The sequence below is a fragment of the Xiphias gladius genome, chromosome 24 (genome assembly GCF_016859285.1).
Source record: "Xiphias gladius isolate SHS-SW01 ecotype Sanya breed wild chromosome 24, ASM1685928v1, whole genome shotgun sequence".
In the NCBI taxonomy this organism is placed as follows: domain Eukaryota; kingdom Metazoa; phylum Chordata; class Actinopteri; order Istiophoriformes; family Xiphiidae; genus Xiphias; species Xiphias gladius.
Genome location: NC_053423.1, coordinates 21,696,863 through 21,715,742, shown reverse-complemented (window position 1 = coordinate 21,715,742; position 18,880 = coordinate 21,696,863). Strand labels below are relative to the sequence as shown.

Sequence of the window (18,880 nt, the reverse complement as noted above, 5' to 3'; positions counted from 1 at the left end):
TGCTCTCCTTTGGCCTACATCCACTGTTAAGTAATTTTAAAATTGTAGTTGTTTTGATTTGTGAAATCCAGAGCAGCAAACCTGAGCAACAGCTACATCGAACTTCACCTCCCATGTGGCATTGCGAGCGGTCTGTTTCTAGGTGTCTAGCAACAGCTATCAGCCCAGACAGCCGGCGGCAACGGGAGGGGTATTTCTCGGTGTGTCTTCCCACGATTATTCGCTGCCGGTTATTTATAATTAATAGTCGCTTGGCTGCAAATAGTGAAAAAACAACCCTGACCCCTGCACAGAGATATGAGCGGCAGCGGGCGGCCCAGGACCAGCTCGTTTGCTGAGCCGCCAGGTGTTGCAGGAGCCGCCGCTGCGTCCACCGGATCAGCCGCTGCCGTGGGGAGTAGCACAGGAAAGTCCGGGGTCCCGCAGGCCTCCGGCACCAGCTCGTCGGGATGCTCGAACCTTAAGCTTGCCAGTAAGTTTTAATCAGCTACCACCTCTCTGTCGGAGTCTGACTAACCAATAAATGTTACTCTGCTTTTACTTCCAATATACCTGCAGGTGTTATGTGCCACAACCCCGAGGAAAGCCGTTATGCTCCCGTGTAGAGGCTAACCAACTTGCTAGCGTGCTAAGTAGCTAGCCTGCTAACGTTAGCCACTTGTTTTGTATATAACCAGTTCCCCGTCCGGCCGAAGGATGTATTCTTCCCTTCTGATGTCAGACTAGCTCGCTGGTCATTAACCCAGTGTAACCTGAGCCAACTTCATGAGTAATATGATTTGCTAATGTTAAATTACAACATGAGTATCAGTTTGATTTCTCTGCCAGCGTGGTCAGTGCGAGCGAGCAGTTAAACGGACACTGTTGTGCTTTGTGGCCAAGCCAGACTGAAATACCTAAACTTGAGTGCTGCATTCAGTGTTCTTTTGTGGGTGTCGTTGAGAGTGTGGGCATCGGCTATTAGTCTGACTCGCCTGGAGAGGGGTCAGGGCGGAAAGTTGCCTTTTCACCAAGGTCACCTGTGGGGCAAAGGCTCAGCAGCAGGTGGCCGACGCCTGGAGGATGCAAGCGATGCGCTGTCTGCTGGAATGCCAAGGAGAAGGTTACTCTTCTGTGTGAGATGGAAGAATAGTATGCCCCTTTATCACTGCGGTGACAGGTGTAAGCAGAGATCTGTGTGTGTGTGCATGTGTATTAATCCAAACCATATTATCCATTAGCAGGCAGTGGTGTGTGACTTTGATATTAGAGCTTTAATGGGAGGTCATCTCCAGTTCAAAGCATTGTGACCCTTGTCTTTTCTCCCTCCCTCAGCAGCAGCAGCAGAGCAACACTGCCTGTGGGCTCTTTAATCTCAAATGTCGCCCTTTGGCTGTTAGAGATACTCTTTTGGATGATTGATGGATACGTTGTCACGTTTGGGAGACGTGGAGGCTATTTCAGGAGGAAGGATTAACCTATTTCGGGCAGGTATTTGTGAGAGAGAATGACTTGATTTGACATTTTGAATTACCCGTAAAATTAAACTTGGACATGGAGCATTAAGGATGTTGTGTTGCCATACCAACCAGTGATCTGTCATTATGAACAACACTAGAATTTATTTGATGATGAAATGTTGCATGTTTCCAAGTAGTCCTGCTGTTATGAAATACACCTCATGGGCTAAGTTCAGTCTTTTGCTCCAGAATCTAGTATCCTGAAACTTAAGTGACCTTTAAGGACCAAACTTTAGATTTCCAATTACAGCTATCTCTTTTGGTTACAGTGTGAAACTTTTAACCAAGAGACACAGTGTGAAAAAAAGCTAAAATTTCTGATTGGCCACCTTATAGGCTAGAGTGACTGGTGGATTAAGTAATACCGTTGTTTTTTTTTTGTTTTTTTTTAAGCACCTGCTTACCTGCTGCAGTAGTGGGAAGCAATGGGCAGGCCCCTTCGATATAGCACAGTTTTTGACACTAGCCTGCATTATAGCAGGTGGTGTGAATGTCCGAAGGATGAACTGACAAGCCCACTGTCTTCTCAATGAAAGAGAGGGAATGCAAATGAACGTTTCCAGTGTGGTGGCATTATTTGTTCATTTTACAGTAGAATATATTCCACCGCTTTTATTACACCATATATAATATTTGCCAATGTTATCCCTTTACTTGAAATTTAAAGTATCAACTCCTGATTTGACGATATCATGAGCTGACATCAGTTGACACTTTGGAGTGAATTAGTGAGCTTATAGAGTTTTTGTATAATGTTAAGATATGACATCCAAAGGGAAAGGGATCTGCAAATAGGGATTACTGCCACAAATCAGAAAATTTCCCCACATCCCAGTGTAATTACCATGGCTGCTGTCAGTGTCCAAGCAGTTGTTCCATTATTCACTGTCTGGAGCACGTCCAGGATTTGTCTCATCACCACAGTCTGTCTCTGTGCTATCCTGCTCTCGGAGAAACGTTCTAATTCCCAAATTAAATTGAGCTACATTACGTACATTATTACTTTAGAAACAGTATTTCATGTTGGATTTTCCCTTTAATGGAACAGCAACTGTATAATGATTCATGGCTTTCTCTTTAGGAAATACTACAGGGGCAGACAGGATAAAACAAAATCATATGATCATCACCGGGATGGCCGTTTCACAAGATTGTTTTTGTCCATAATGGTCATTTCCACAATTGCTCAGTGTAAATTTTATGTAAAGCAGCTTATAGTTTACTGACAGGCATAACCATGATCTGCTGAAAAGTTGACATTGTGTTGATTGTGTTTCTGTGGTAGACTGTCACATTAGCACAATAACTCTAAAGCAATAGATGCTTGATCGAAACCTCACGCTTACACCAGAGGGTCTCCCTATAGAGTAGATGGCCTGGTTAGATTTTGGAAGATGTTGCTGCATTAAACTGCATATTAATAAGGTAAACTTAATTCTCTTGAAGCTGCTTTACTTTAAGATGTGAAGTTCTTTAAAGCACAGTGCGTTTTTTGTGTATGAAAGACAGCATTGACACAAAAATCTGCTGGTTATTGCATTGATCAGAGTAGTATGCCTGCTTTTTTTTAAAAATAACTTTTAAAATACAGACTTACCTTATAATTGACTTTAAAGACACTAAATAAATACATATGATGTGACAAAATTTGAAACTTTTCATGTTTTTGAAGATATTATTTCCTCCTGGAGAATTGAGTTTCCTTCTGTGAATGTCAGGTGAATGACAGGAAGCAGAGTCTGACACAGTGCACCGCTGATATGAAAACACTGAGCTCAGACACAATGAATTGATGATAAATCCAAAACTCTGACAAAGCCAGAGTAAGGCCTCATCTTTACTATGATAGATTATTGACCTCTGGCAAGTTTCAAGCCTGTGGAAGTTTTTTTTTTGTTTTTTTAAGCACCTGCTTACCTGCTGCAGTAGTGGGAAGCAATGGGCAGGCCCCTTCGATATAGCACAGTTTTTGACACTAGCCTGCATTATAGCAGGTGGTGTGAATGTCCGAAGGATGAACTGACAAGCCCACTGTCTTCTCAATGAAAGAGAGGGAATGCAAATGAACGTTTCCAGTGTGGTGGCATTATTTGTTCATTTTACAGTAGAATATATTCCACCGCTTTTATTACACCATATATAATATTTGCCAATGTTATCCCTTTACTTGAAATTTAAAGTATCAACTCCTGATTTGACGATATCATGAGCTGACATCAGTTGACACTTTGGAGTGAATTAGTGAGCTTATAGAGTTTTTTTATAATGTTAAGATATGACATCCAAAGGGAAAGGGATCTGCAAATAGGGATTACTGCCACAAATCAGAAAATTTCCCCACATCCCAGTGTAATTACCATGGCTGCTGTCAGTGTCCAAGCAGTTGTTCCATTATTCACTGTCTGGAGCACGTCCAGGATTTGTCTCATCACCACAGTCTGTCTCTGTGCTATCCTGCTCTCGGAGAAACGTTCTAATTCCCAAATTAAATTGAGCTACATTACGTACATTATTACTTTAGAAACAGTATTTCATGTTGGATTTTCCCTTTAATGGAACAGCAACTGTATAATGATTCATGGCTTTCTCTTTAGGAAATACTACAGGGGCAGACAGGATAAAACAAAATCATATGATCATCACCGGGATGGTCGTTTCACAAGATTGTTTTTGTCCATAATGGTCATTTCCACAATTGCTCAGTGTAAATTTTATGTAAAGCAGCTTATAGTTTACTGACAGGCATAACCATGATCTGCTGAAAAGTTGACATTGTGTTGATTGTGTTTCTGTGGTAGACTGTCACATTAGCACAATAACTCTAAAGCAATAGATGCTTGATCGAAACCTCACGCTTACACCAGAGGGTCTCCCTATAGAGTAGATGGCCTGGTTAGATTTTGGAAGATCTTGCTGCATTAAACTGCATATTAATAAGGTAAACTTAATTCTCTTGAAGCTGCTTTACTTTAAGATGTGAAGTTCTTTAAAGCACAGTGCGTTTTTTGTGTATGAAAGACAGCATTGACACAAAAATCTGCTGGTTATTGCATTGATCAGAGTAGTATGCCTGCTTTTTTTTAAAAATAACTTTTAAAATACAGACTTACCTTATAATTGACTTTAAAGACACTAAATAAATACATATGATGTGACAAAATTTGAAACTTTTCATGTTTTTGAAGATATTATTTCCTCCTGGAGAATTGAGTTTCCTTCTGTGAATGTCAGGTGAATGACAGGAAGCAGAGTCTGACACAGTGCACCGCTGATATGAAAACACTGAGCTCAGACACAATGAAGTGATGATAAATCCAAAACTCTGACAAAGCCAGAGTAAGGCCTCATCTTTACTATGATAGATTATTGACCTCTGGCAAGTTTCAAGCCTGTGGAAGTTTTTTTTTTGTTTTTTTTCATACTGTAAAAAATGAATGGCAGTAGGAAAAGAGCTCTAATATTTCCAGCTGTACTGACTGATACATCAGCAACAAAAATGCAGCACGAGGAGCAACATGAACAGCTGGCATAAAAATATACTATAACCAACTGTCCTACTTTTAACCTACAACCCTATTTGTTTGTGTGTTTGTTTGTGTGTGTGTGTGTGTGTGTGTGTGTGTGTGTGTTCGTTCGTTCATTCCTGTCGAGAGGATGAACCCAGTCACTGAGTTAGAGAACTCACTGACCCGGTCACTCTGCATGCCTCAAAGTTTCAGCTGTAACAGATATCGGCAGCATGCCTATTGGATGACCAGCACACTTTTGTGGCTGAGGACAATTTACTGTGTGTGTGCGTGGATGTGGACGTACACGAGCACCAGGACATGCAGTTCTGGCTGCAAGAGGGCCATATAAGTAAGTGCATTGTCTTGTTTGGTAAACAAAGCATTGAGTATGTGGACATGGTCAGAGTGACAGTGATACAGTACGATGACAACTAGATGGCAAAGGGCTGCTCCATCATTTAAACATCACAGATCAGCAGAGGAAAATTAAATTTCCATAGACTGGCCATACTGGTTAAACAAATCCAGAACTTAGTAACTTCTTTTAGAACTACTGTGTCAGTACAAAATTACAGTAAAGTAAATCAGCAAATTGTAGAGGTTGATTTATAAGGTGGTTGAGCAGAAACACTTGATTTAACTAGAATTTTTATGCTTTCATCCCTTGTTTTTCAACTCCTATTTCTTCTTCTAAGTCTCCCGCTCTCAGACTTCAAACCCTTTTAGGTCTCAGGTCTTCATCTTTAACTTTTTAAGCTTCTTTTAAATCCTACAACTTACAATGTTAGTACAATTGACTCTCATCTGCTTTCTTTGCATAGACTGAAACTGAAACTGAAACTTGTTTCAGCACTTCCATTTTAACTACTGTTTCAGTCCCTTTCAGGAATTGTATTCGGTCTACCACTTGAACTGCTACCTGAACAATTTCAGTGTTTCAACTGTTTTAAATGTTTCAGTAGCAAAATTTCAGCTACAAGCACACGTACATTTTCTTCAGACTATTTAGCCTGTCCCAGTTAGTATTTCACCTTCTGAATTTCTGAAGCTGCTGCAAATGGACCAGTAGTCTACGTTTTGGTTTATCTTCCATGTATTTAAACAGCAGAAGTGGCAGTAAAAATTAACTGTAAAGGCAGAGAAAGTTTCCTATTTTTCATTGCGGTGTAAAGATGCTGGGAATAGTTGAACAGAATACATTGAACATGAACAACAGAGGCTGAAACAACATAGAGCTAGAGATGACTCCAACACTAGTAAGAACAGAGCATTGCCTAGTGGGCAGAAGCGTTTTGATTTGAATTTATTTTTTTCATATTTATGAGAGTATAGGGTTATAGAGTGTAGAGGTTGTATTTTGTTTTTCGTCCTTTTTGGGTCATTATCAGGATGCCTTCGTTAGAGAGTGGACAGAGGAGAGCTGACAAGGAATGAGGGGACAGAAAGAGATGGGGGATGACATGCAAAAGAGACCCCCAACTGCACTTGAACAACAAGCTTTAAGCAGCAAATGTCTTGATTTCTTTTGCTTTAAAAATGGCTAAAATTATTAATCAATTATCAAAATAGTTATTAGTTTTTTTCCAATTGATTAATCAACTAATCATTGCAGCTCTAATGGTGAACACACACCAAAATTGCCCTGTTTATAAGAGAGGATGACTGCAGGCTAAGTCTGTACCACAGACTTTTTGACCACACCCAAGACAATGAAATGTGTTTTACTCTTCTTTGAGGCAGGGTTTTTCAACTTCTGAAAGTTTTTATGGCAGCAGTATGTTTCCCCTGTTTGTCTGAGCTAAACAGTAAATTGCCTCAAAGTATTCTACCTGGTATGTGTGCTTGCACATATTTGAATGACCAGTGCGGGGCATTGCTGCTGGATGACGTGACAAAAATAATCCCTGTACAGAAGGCTGTCATCACTTAAAACAGTTTATCAGGACAAAGAAAGTGGCTGGCCTATTTTTGGGTCCATTCCCAGTTTAATTAGTCACAGTGTCTTGAATTTGAACTCTGCCATTCCCTTCTCCTTCCTTGGAGGCTTTTGTAAAGTTGACATCCATTCACTAGGCTGTCATTAACCTAAATATTCAAACGGCCAGTGGAGAGACGGCCCAGATGTTAAGTCCGGCTGCAGCAATTGTCCTGGGTTGAATGTCAGGAATATTGTTTTGGTTACGTTGTGTATAGGTTTCATATCCTTACCTCTTGTAGAAAGGAACCAGAAGGGGACCATAGCCAATTTTAATCTATCTCATAACTTCACAAGTTTTAGCACAATAAAGCAATTAACAGATTACCTGTTATTACACATGACTTTAGTTTTCTACTTCAAATTGAAGTAGAGGAGATTAAGAAAATCGGTCTTTGATATCTCTATTCCTGCTCATGTTACATGTTAAAGAAACACGTTCTGAATCATAACAATTTATTATATCCCTTGACCTCATTTTAACCCTGTTCCTGCTTGTTTCCTAGGAGACAGTGGGAAGGTGACAACAGTTGTGGCCACACCAGGTCAAGGACCAGACCGCCCACAGGAAGTCTCTTACACTGACATCAAGGTGAGCAGGAAAGCAAAGCCAGGACCTAACAGTGTCATAGTAAGAAGCTCTGTCCTTATATGAGGAAGCTCTACTGGTTTAACTTTAGCTGCTACTGTAACCAAAGCTTTTATCATTACATAGCACAAAATGACTGCAATATATTGGGCTGGAGTGGATTAAGTGGTGATCAATACCAGTGGCTCCTTAATTAATGTGCCAGGGGCTGAGATTTATGGCTCCAAAGTAGACTTTATAGACTGCGTTTTGTTGGCTCTTTTGCCTATCTGTGATCTTAAAATGTGATGCAATTGTGTCAGTCCCAGGCTAAGGAAAGTACAGGAGATGAGATTGGTGTTAGCCAGAGTCCTGTCAGTACTTTTGCAGGTATTTTCGGTTTCTTCCTATCACTTCTAAGATTATTCAGTGCCTCTGAATGTGTGTAAACATGTATTTATCACACTTTTTATCTCAGAGTCAGTGTTCTTATTATACTGGCTTATCAGATATACTGACACTTTTTCAATGCCTACAGCAGTTGAAGATTGTCAAAGGAGTTATATAAAACTCTGTTGAATATCTTTGTAATAATAATAACAATCCTCTATCAGTGTACACAATTGCCATTTCAGGTATAATTTCACGGACAGAATACTACAGAATGACAGACCTAAAATCTAACACATGCACTAATTTTTAATAACCCGAATCATTCAATATCCCTGTACAACAAGGCTGCAATTAATGATTATTTCCATTATTAATATGCCGATTATTTTCTGCCATTTATTTTCAATTTATTTTTTGGCACATAAATGTAAGATAATATAGTATAAAATGTCCACCACGGTTTCCTTGTATCCAAGGTGACGTCTTCAGATTGTTTGTTTTCTTTAGTCTAAACATTTAAAACCCACAGATATTTAATTTGTTATTATAGAAAACTAAGGAAACCAGCTAATGTTCACATTTGGAACCAAAAGAGAAGCTGGAGCTTGTGAAATTTGGCATGTCAATGTTGACTATTTAGTCGATTTTATCGAAATTTATCAAAAGCTAAACCAATAAGTTGCGAGGGGCTAATATATGTGCCAATATTAGCTTATTGTAGATATATCAGTATCTGCCACTAAGTAACAAGAAATTATTGTACAAAAAAGCCAAACTAGGTTTAAGGAAATTTAGAAATGTCCCACTCGGTATGGGGTTGGGTTGGGGGCTACACCCTGAACAGGTAATCAGTCTATCACGGAAAATTCAGTTATTACTATATTCATATTGAATCTGGACATTATAGTTTAATGTTCAATTTCCTCAACAGAGTAATGTCTCACAATCTGCAGCAGCCTGTTTTTCAGTTCTGCATTTCATCTAAGATCTTGTCACGTGACTGATCGTCTAAAATGCAGTTACTTAAAAAATACTCACTCAAACTGAAGATATTTATCCTCGCTTTTTTTTCTTTCTGATTCCAGTAATTATATCTAGCAATCATTTACTTAGTGCAGTCAATCAGTGTGATTACATCCACTTAAGTAACCAGGTTAGAATAGTCTTTTTTTCAGTAAACTGATTTCTTAAATGTAATGTGGACAAGAAACCTGCTTTCCATAGTTGGGGTAGGGGATTAGAGGAACCTGATTGTCCCAGGTAGATTTCTTGTGGAGAACGAAGAATTCTCTGCCATACATATGTGTAACGCTGTTTTATAATCTGGTTTTTATAAATATGCATGTGCATGACAGAAGATGCTGTCTCGGTCCCAAGATTCTGACTTTTGCTGGGTTTTTTTGTTTTTCTTTTAATCTTGCTGTGTGTGTCTGTGTTGAAGGAGCCTGACAGTGCAGTGACAGGACACACAGCGTGAATGCATCTGACGTTAACAAACAGTCTAACGTTCATTGTGAAGAGTGACTTCTAGAGGCCACTTTGGCCACATCACTATCTATAATGATGTCTCCTTTCATTGAGACGTGCTGCTATCACTTACCCTGTCTGCAGTCTTTTATCACTAGTACAGTTAAAGTAAGCAAGCCATGCTTCCAAAAATAAGGCCAGGGGCAGGGGAGAAATCTGATTACTGACCTTCTGCTTGTATACGCAGATTTACAGAAACCAGGTTACTACAGTGTATGTCAGCGTGTTCTCAAATTACGCACGTAACCTGGTTTCTCTGAGTAATCTGTTTACTGGAGTTCATGTAAACAAGCCGACTAGTAGAGGTGGGGATTTAGCATAGACCTGCCTCTGCTTGTGAACACAACTTTTAACCACTATCACAATTTGTGGTTGAACTACTAATAACAAACAGGTTGCACCAGTTGAGACACTGAAAATGAACATGAACTGGAAAGGTGTTACAAATGTTTTTTCAAAATGTGATCTGTGTGTTAACCCTCTGTTACTGTAAATGGACTGACACCAATGAGCTTAAATTATGCATTCGCTGAAAGAAACTATAGCTTTTGGGACCTTTTATGAATATCTTCTGTTCACCTGATGAACTGGTTTTGCTTCTGTAAAAACCTTGCAGGTGATTGGTAATGGGTCGTTTGGTGTGGTGTACCAAGCTCGACTCATTGACAGCCAAGAGATGGTGGCCATCAAAAAAGTTCTGCAGGATAAGAGGTTCAAGGTAGGGCTGTAATGTTGTAATTTCTAAACATATTCTGTCATCTTTTTTGCACCAAATGTTGTATGTAGGGTTTTTCAGTCATTCAAAGTTATTTTCTTGCTCAGTTGGTTTACTTGGTTTCCTGTCTACCCTCATGTGTTTGCAGAATCGGGAACTACAGATCATGAGGAAGCTGGACCACTGCAACATTGTCAGACTACGTTACTTCTTCTACTCCAGTGGGGAGAAGGTACTTCAGCTTCTGTTTTTTTTGGTTTTTTTTCCCATTAAAGAGATTTGAAGGAAGAATGCATATCAATCAATAAATCAAAAACACATGATAGTACAACTTAGAAACTGGAATAATATAAAAACCAAGTTGTTTTCTGACCATACAAACTTTTGCTAAGTCACCATATTACACACTCTTATCTCACAGTACCCTAGTTTCAAGAGATTACAGTAAAACAGAGGAAATGGTGTTTGCACATAATGCACATAAAAGATAAGATTACTCAGATATTGCATAAATAGAAATACCTCAACCCTAAAAAAGGAAAGCAGTTTATTCCTTGGACTTAAAAATATACAAACAATTCTGACCTAAATGTTACATAAGTAAATTACTGGAGACAATATTATTATTCAGTGTATGTGTTCCTTTTTTTTTCGATTTTAAAAAAAAAAAAAAAAAGAGGACTGACTTGTAAAGCTTGTAAACAGTCACAGCAGGCAGTTGTTCTGTGTGTGTGTGTATGCTTGTGGGATAACACAGGATGTGGTTTCAATGTGCCCGCTGCTTTTAAAATGGCAGCAACATTGCCTGTTTTTAATCAGAAACTGCCTGTTATGGTTTGTTAAACCGTGCCTATTTTCAACATGCTTACTGTATCTCTGTCTCTTTTTAATGCTGTCCAGAAAGATGAAGTGTACCTCAACCTGGTGCTGGACTTTGTCCCCGAGACTGTCTACAGGGTTGCCAGGCATTTTAACAAGGCCAAGAGCATCATTCCTATCATATATGTGAAGGTAATTTTCACCATTCCACTTTTGCTTTCATATCATTTGTTTGTTGCAGTTATTCTTTCATTTCTTTAGTTTTAGTTTTTTTCTTTCATTTAGTTTTGTTATTTTTATTCAAATTGTCTTTTCTTTAGGTTTGGAGACTATTTCCATTGAAATTTAGTATATAAAATTTTTCCACCAAACATTTCTGTGTTGTCTAAGTATTATGGCTTTTTTGTGCAAGTGTTTTGGAATGGGTTGTTCCTAAACATCACAAAACAGGGCATCTTTACTCAAGCAAATTGAACCTACCACAGTAATACAAACACCATATAATCATTATGTTGCCATGTTGTCTTTTTGTTTGTTGGCATTTCAACATTGTAGACAGCTGATCTTGATTTGTTCTTGTGTTGTTACCTCCTCAGGTGTACATGTACCAGTTGTTTCGCAGTCTGGCTTATATCCATTCCCAGGGTGTGTGTCACAGAGACATTAAGCCCCAAAACCTCCTCGTCGACCCAGAAACTGCCATCCTCAAACTGTGTGACTTCGGCAGGTGAGTTATTGGGATAGGTTACTCCCCACAGAGAATGAAAATTTTACAACACCAACAGATAAAAAGAACTCATATTTGTCTATATGCAGAAAAGAACAGAATTAAACATGATGTTTTATAGTTTTATTTTCCTGAAACGGTATGGTATTAGGATCATGTGGCGTAATTTTCCCTGTTTTATGTAATCTGCAGTTTGGTATTCACCTTGTGTAACAGTGCAGATACATGTGAAGGTTCTGGCATGTAAACACCAATAAAGAAACAGCCCAGCAGTATCATGGCATTGTACTCAATATGTCAGTGTGAAGTTGCTCTTAATTCTGACCAGGGTTTAAATTGTGTATAACTATAACTATTGATAACAATTTTTCTCAATAATTGTTCACCCTTTTCATCGCCTGACTAACCTTTGGACCCATTCTATGATTTCTTGTGTTTCCCTAGCGCCAAGCAGCTGGTCCGCGGTGAACCCAACGTGTCGTATATCTGCTCACGGTATTATCGCGCCCCTGAGCTAATTTTTGGTGCCACAGACTACACGGCAAACATTGACATCTGGTCAGCAGGCTGTGTACTAGCTGAGCTGCTGCTCGGACAACCCATATTCCCTGGTGACAGTGGGGTGGACCAACTAGTAGAGATTATAAAGGTGAGTGTGTTTTTGTGTATTTCAGGCATCTGTGTGTTGCTGAAACGCCTGTTTCTCTTTTGTATTGGTTGTGTTATTTATTATATTGCTGAACGCATCCTAAGGCGGCTACCTGCTTTCAGTTAGCACTGGATTTTGGCAATGATCTTCCAATTCGATGTAATTTCTCAAAGTCCAGAATTGAGTCATGTCGATTCGATTCTTGAAGTTTCAGTTACATCAGATAAAGACCAGTGTCGCGCAAAGCCCTCTTCAGAATTTATTCTGGGAATTTAAATTTCCTCTACATTCAACAAGTGAACAACACTGTTCTTTCCTTGAATATAAAATTGTGTAAGCTGCACATTATAGGCTAAATTGTAAACACATTTCCCAGTTATAAAATAGTGGACCGAGGATTTATTTTCATTGGAAAATGCAAAACGATTAAAACATGGAACATAAATATTTTTTATCCTGCATGTGTAGAACAGTTGAGCAAGATTTAATTTAAAAAAAAATAAAACTGGATCACATACAAAGGCATCATGACTACGTATATTTTAGAAAATAAATACTGTCCTATACAGCCTCACATGGACTCTCAGTAGCAGATTCTTCAACCATGTACAGACATCCACTTTAATGACCACTTTGAGCACAGACAGGACAGAAACTGAAAGTCTGCTCACTAATTCATCTGGACTATTTGTGTTTACAAGACTTCAGTCTGATATCAGCTGTCCAGGTACTACAAATGGAAATTAACTGGTAGCTGGCTCGTAGCTAATTTGGTACAAAGCATCTTTTCTCTTTGTTTGAGATTAGTCTATTTACAGTGGGGTCCAGAAGTCTGAGGCCACTTGAATCTATGTGTTTCCACCATTTATAAGTCACCCAAGAAACTTTTTCTGCATTATGTTCTGTAAAAAAAAAAAAAAGAACGAAAAAGTTTTCATATCGCTGCATATTGGACAACATATATGCAAACCAATATATCTATAATAGGCCAATATAAAATCGGCTGACTGATATATCGGTCGGGCTCTAATTGAAATAATCTTTTTGTGCATATTGTATTAACTCAGTTTCAACAAGTAGACATTTTACACATCATGCAGCCCTAAATGAACCACTTGCAACAAGTATTCACTACATATAGATAATTTAGCGCAGATGTATGTTTACTGAGAAAAGACAGAAATGCAAAGATTGATCTTGGGATTTGAAGAATTGATATTGGATCATTATAATAAAAAATGCGATAAATTCGATTTTTTTGTTGGTGTTGTTTTTGTTTTTTTGTTTTTATTTTTTTTTGTGTGTGTGTGTGTTTTTGTTTTTTGTTTTTTTTTAATCCAGCCCTATTTTCGGTGGAGATCACGATAGGAGAGGTTTGTATGTCCAGATATTAACATGTTTTGTGATTGTGGGTTTTGTATTGTTGTATCACAAGAAGTGTAGAATAATCACAGTTTATCAACACACTAAAATGGCCTCTGTGCATACAGAATACCGCTCATATTCCCTCCCCATCTATTTTCAGGTGCTGGGAACACCAACGAGGGAACAAATCCGAGAGATGAATCCAAACTACACAGAATTCAAGTTCCCTCAGATCAAAGCCCATCCATGGACCAAGGTAAATAAATGCCTGAGGACAAATACTAGTCAGTCTTCTGCAGGCCTGTACTGTCTGGAAAGGCATGTAGATTGAATTTGATAGATTTGGTGTCCTGGAATTGAGAAACACAATCTGAAAACACGTAAAAATTTAAATGGAAAAAAGACCGAAAACCGAACAGCATTTTCATTATCAATTACTCTGATTACCAGAATAGTTGCAGATTGTCTTGATTAATCATTTAGTCTATATAAATTTCAGGCAATATACTCCAAAGTGACATCTTAAATATCTTGTTTTGTCCAACCAACTTTCCAAAACCTGAAAGATATTAGTTTACAGTGTTATAAAACAGAGAAAAGCAGTAAATATTCATAGTTAAGCAGCTGTAACTGGGATTTGTGGCACTTTTGCCTGAAAAATGACTTAAACAATAAACTGATTACCAGAATAGTTGGGGATTGTTTTTGTATCAGTCAACTTAATTAATCGACTATTTGTTTCAGCTCCAATGGCCATTACTATAATGTTAGTCCTCATTTTTATGACAACCCTCATTTGGTATGAGACATATTTTAAAAATTTTTATGTAGATGAAAAAAGTTGAAAATTTCAGTGCACGTACCCACTGCAATAATCTACATGATCGTAATTGTTCCAAAAGAAAACTGATCTGAAAGTGGCATATTGACACTAGTGTATTAGAACAATAGAAAGAAAACATGTAGACGTGTTGTTGCCCACACATGCTATTTAAATCTGCAGGTTGAAGTGCTTTAATTTCCTTCTTCTTAAAGTCGTTTAACCCTGACACCTACAGGGTACAGAAACAGTGTAAAACCAGGAGAAGTGGCCCTTGACCATTTACTACGGAGTGGATAGCTTTCTACTCTAGAAACTGCATGCAACTGCTTTTTTAGATACACCTCATAGAAGTTGTTGTAACTGTGAGTTACCATTGTTTTCTTCATGATTCCTTCCTTTTTGAGGTTCTACATTTAACTAATTTGCTAAAATAAAATACTTAATGTATGTAATGTATGTATTTCTCAATTGCTTCATATTATTGATACTGGGTGTTTCTGTCTCAAAAAAACCTTATTGATTATTTAGGTATTGACGTTACCTACACAGTAGTTTACATTGATGCTACAAATTGTCTACTTTAGGTGTCATTTTTGGTGGCTATTTGGACTTAAAATAGAAGTCTTCTTGTTCCTCAGGTGTTTAAACCTCGCACCCCTCCAGAGGCCATTGCTCTCTGCTCTCGGCTGCTGGAGTACACACCGGCCTCACGCCTCTCCCCACTAGAGGCCTGTTCACATGCCTTCTTCGATGAGCTGCGCCAGCCGAACACACGACTGCCCAGTGGCCGAGAACTGCCGATGCTCTTCAACTTCAGCACCACAGGTACAGGAGCACCGATAAACTCAGGATTATAGATTCAGGCATACTCATCGTCAGGGTTTTAGTTCTGGTACAACACAACACCAATCAGGGATGACAACAATGATCTACATAGTTAGTTTGTAAATCCTTATCAATGAAAAGTAAGATTTTCCATCTCTTTTGGTTGACATATTGTTCAGTTGTGTTTTAGTCCTGACCATCTGTTTAGCTAAATACAATCAGGTGGTGTTTCTTAGTTTGTTTTGGGCCAACACAGTGACCCCTGAGGAGGTGCAGTTAATCCAGAATACGCTATTCTTTGTTAAATGACAACGTCCTCTTGTTACATGACTCATCATTAAATAGAAACTCTTCTTTTATCCTCTGCAGAGCTGTCAATCCAGCCACAGCTGAACTCAACCCTCATTCCTCCTCATGCTCGCTCTCATACAGCTGCTTCCGCCCACGGTGGGAAACTTATTACAATTTTATTGTCAGTGTTGATATCACTGGTTTTTCGTGGTTTTGTGCTGGCTGACAAAATCTACTAAAATGTGGCGTTAAAAGAGCAACAAACAAAAAAATTATTAAAAAAACTTAAAACACTTACGATTAGCAAGCAAGTGAAAGAATTTTGTTGAGTTGTTTATATTCATTTAGAGTGATTATTTTTATGTCATTGTCTTATGAAATGCATGTGGTGCAATAGTCTTAATTATACAGCAAATTACAAAAACTATCAGCCACATCAATTGACAAAAATTAGTTCAGCAGATCGACAACCACAAATGCTGAGTATTTTTTTGCTGTAACAAAAGGGTAATAGATGTTTCTTATGCGAGATGACAGTACTACATATGACTAGATTTGAAATATTAATCTTTTATCCAGAGATGACAGATTTTAACTTTGATTTTAAACACAGTCTGGCCAGTAGAAATAAGTATTGACTATGTACAGTTAAATGCAAATGTTTGGACACCCCTGGGCAAAAATTACATATATGTTGTTGATTTTTGAAGTGAAAAGAGGTAGCTACAACCCCTGCAGCAAGCAGATATTCAGCTTCCTTCAAATGTCAATGCACCGTAGCTTTTTATTTCATGAACTTGAAAAGTTAAACTGAAAATAATTTAACAGTAACTGTGGCAGAGGCAAAAGCTTGGGCACCTTACTAAGTCAATACTTGTTAGTAACACCCCCTAACACTAGTAACACTTCTTGTAGCTAGTGAAGAGTCTTTCTATCCTTGATTTAGGAAATTTTCACCCACTCTTCCTGGAGATCAGTTTAAATTCTGTGATATGTTTAGGCTGTGTTGCACAGACACCATGTTTAAGATCTACTCTCAGCTTGTCAGTGATGTCCAGGTTGGGGGACTGTGACGGTAATTCATGGTGGATTTCGAGATCTGCTTTGGTTCATTGTCCTGTTGTACAAGCCAGCATCTTGAAAGTTTCACTTTCTGTACTGAGTGCAGGACATTTGCATCCAGAATTGACTGACATTTAGTGGAATTGATTCTTCCCTCTATCTGTGCAATGTTTCCTGTGAAACTGGCTGCCACACAACCCCAAGGAATAATTTTCTGTTTTTTAAGTTCATGAAATATGAAGTAACGGTATATTAACATTTGAAGAAAGGCTCGTTTTTTTTTTTTTAACGTCTCTTTGATGTAGTGATTGTATTCACTCCATATCTAGTCATTTCTGTTGCGAACGCCCTAATTAAGCTTTAATTCATAACTCACTCCATCTTTCTCTCCTCCTCTTCTCTCCCTCAGATGGCACCGGTTCAGATTCATCTCAGCACAGTTCAGTACCAGGATCTCTTAACAGCATCTGAAGCGGCTTCTCACCTGCCTGCCTGCCAGCCTCACCCTTATCTCCGACACACACACACACACACACACACACACACACACACTCGCACTCTACAGCTTTCCTCCGTGCTGCTTGCTCTCCTCCTAGATGATCTGTTTTTGTACAGTAAATACATTGAGCAAAGTATTAGTTCTTTAGCTGCCAGGGTTGAAAACTAAAGCAGGAGATTGTTACACACACACAGAGTCATCTTGCTGCTGCTCGGGTGGTATGTGAAGGTTCAATAGTGGGGGCTGGTCCTCTGTAATATAACCTTTTTTTTAATCAACTTTTATTTTTTCCTTTTTCTTCTTTATATTTGTGTTTATTTATTTGACTAGTTGAAAGCAACACAACATTTTGTCTCTAGAGTTTTCGTTTTCTTTTTCAAACTCAGATTTTTTTTTTTTTTTTTTTTTTTCTATTATTCTTCCATGTTTTTAAATCCCTGTTAGTAAAGGGTTGGACTGCACACTGCCTGACCAAGACTAGAATTGGCCCCAAGTAGGTCATCAGGGTAAAGGACATTTTATTTAACTCAGGGCCGGAGAACAGATGCAGGGACTGATAAATTCATAGATTCTTCAGCCAGATTTTTCAATATATCCAGCCTGTTGTTTAGGCTCAAATTAAATCTCCAACTCTTGTTAATTTACCTGCTAAAGAGGCAATTACAGTAGAAAAACTCATCTGAACCAGGCAGCATTTATCAGTGTTTGGTTGGAGGTCTGCTGGATTTCCCTTTGGAATGAATCATGTTCAGTGGCTGTATTTTTAGATTGCACTGGAAATCACCAGACATCAGCCAATTACTGACTACCAGCCGTTGTGTCTATTTTGTCCTAATCTAAAGAGTTTTTTCTAGTCCCCGGACCTGTCCACAGTTGTAAATGGACCCAACAAAGACGGAATCTTAATTTTCTTTTTGGGTGCATTTCCACTTATATATAAATACGAGTCAAATCCACCGCTGACCGAAACTCCTCATCTGTTAAAAGTGATTTTATTTTTAAATTCATTCACACCTCAGGAGGACATAGGTGTTGTTTTGTTGCAAGAACATTTACATCCAGAAGAAAACCCATTGACTCCTGCTCTTGTTCTTCACCACAAAAAAATGTATTTAGAGCTGTAAATGTCCGTTGTGAACGAAGTGTGAATGTGGTGCTCAACAAAAGCAGGTTGAGATATTCATCTAGGGCCTTTTGATACTGTGCAAACACAGCTGTTTGTTCTCTGTCCTACCAAGTAATTTATGTTCAGTTGATGATTAAATGGCTGTGCTCTGGATGCCACTGTCCTAGATCGTTACAGCAATAAAAACGTAGAGGTTCCCTGTAATCTTAAATCGAAGATGAATACTAAATCTTACCTAGTAAACTACAGATCAGCAGGCATTACTCGTCACAGCATTGATGCCTCTTAAAGAAAGTGTTTGTGGAATTTACCTGATGAAAGAAATTAACCAAACTGCTGCCCCTTTTTAGCCATCCAAAAAAAAAGCTGTTTATTCCTGTATTCTACCTATAAATGACTGGTTTCACTCGTGTTACTGTGCTAGAAAGTGTCAGTGAGTAGAGGCTTTAACTGCTGATCAAAACGGCAGTTTACTGCGGAGCAAATGGCTTTTTGCAGATGTCTTAAA

General features: G+C 38.5%; 1 protein-coding gene across 2 annotated transcripts; it reads left to right on the top strand.

Annotated features, from left to right (window-relative positions):
- The first annotated feature begins 256 nt into the window (after positions 1-256).
- On the top strand, positions 257-17,608 carry LOC120786170 (glycogen synthase kinase-3 beta-like). 2 transcript variants are annotated; one of them, XM_040121390.1, is made up of 11 exons: positions 257-472; positions 7,490-7,575; positions 10,088-10,189; positions 10,335-10,418; positions 11,087-11,197; positions 11,602-11,732; positions 12,177-12,381; positions 13,907-14,002; positions 15,208-15,394; positions 15,764-15,841; positions 17,157-17,608. In XM_040121390.1, the coding sequence occupies exons 1-11, from the start codon at positions 298-300 to the stop codon at positions 17,216-17,218; spliced, it is 1,317 nt and encodes a 438-aa protein (XP_039977324.1). In that variant the 5' UTR covers positions 257-297; the 3' UTR covers positions 17,219-17,608. The 2 variants fall into 2 exon arrangements, with proteins under 2 accessions (XP_039977324.1, XP_039977325.1); XM_040121391.1 differs by lacking the exon at positions 257-472 and adding an exon at positions 5,260-5,357.
- The last annotated feature ends 1,272 nt before the right edge of the window (positions 17,609-18,880 follow it).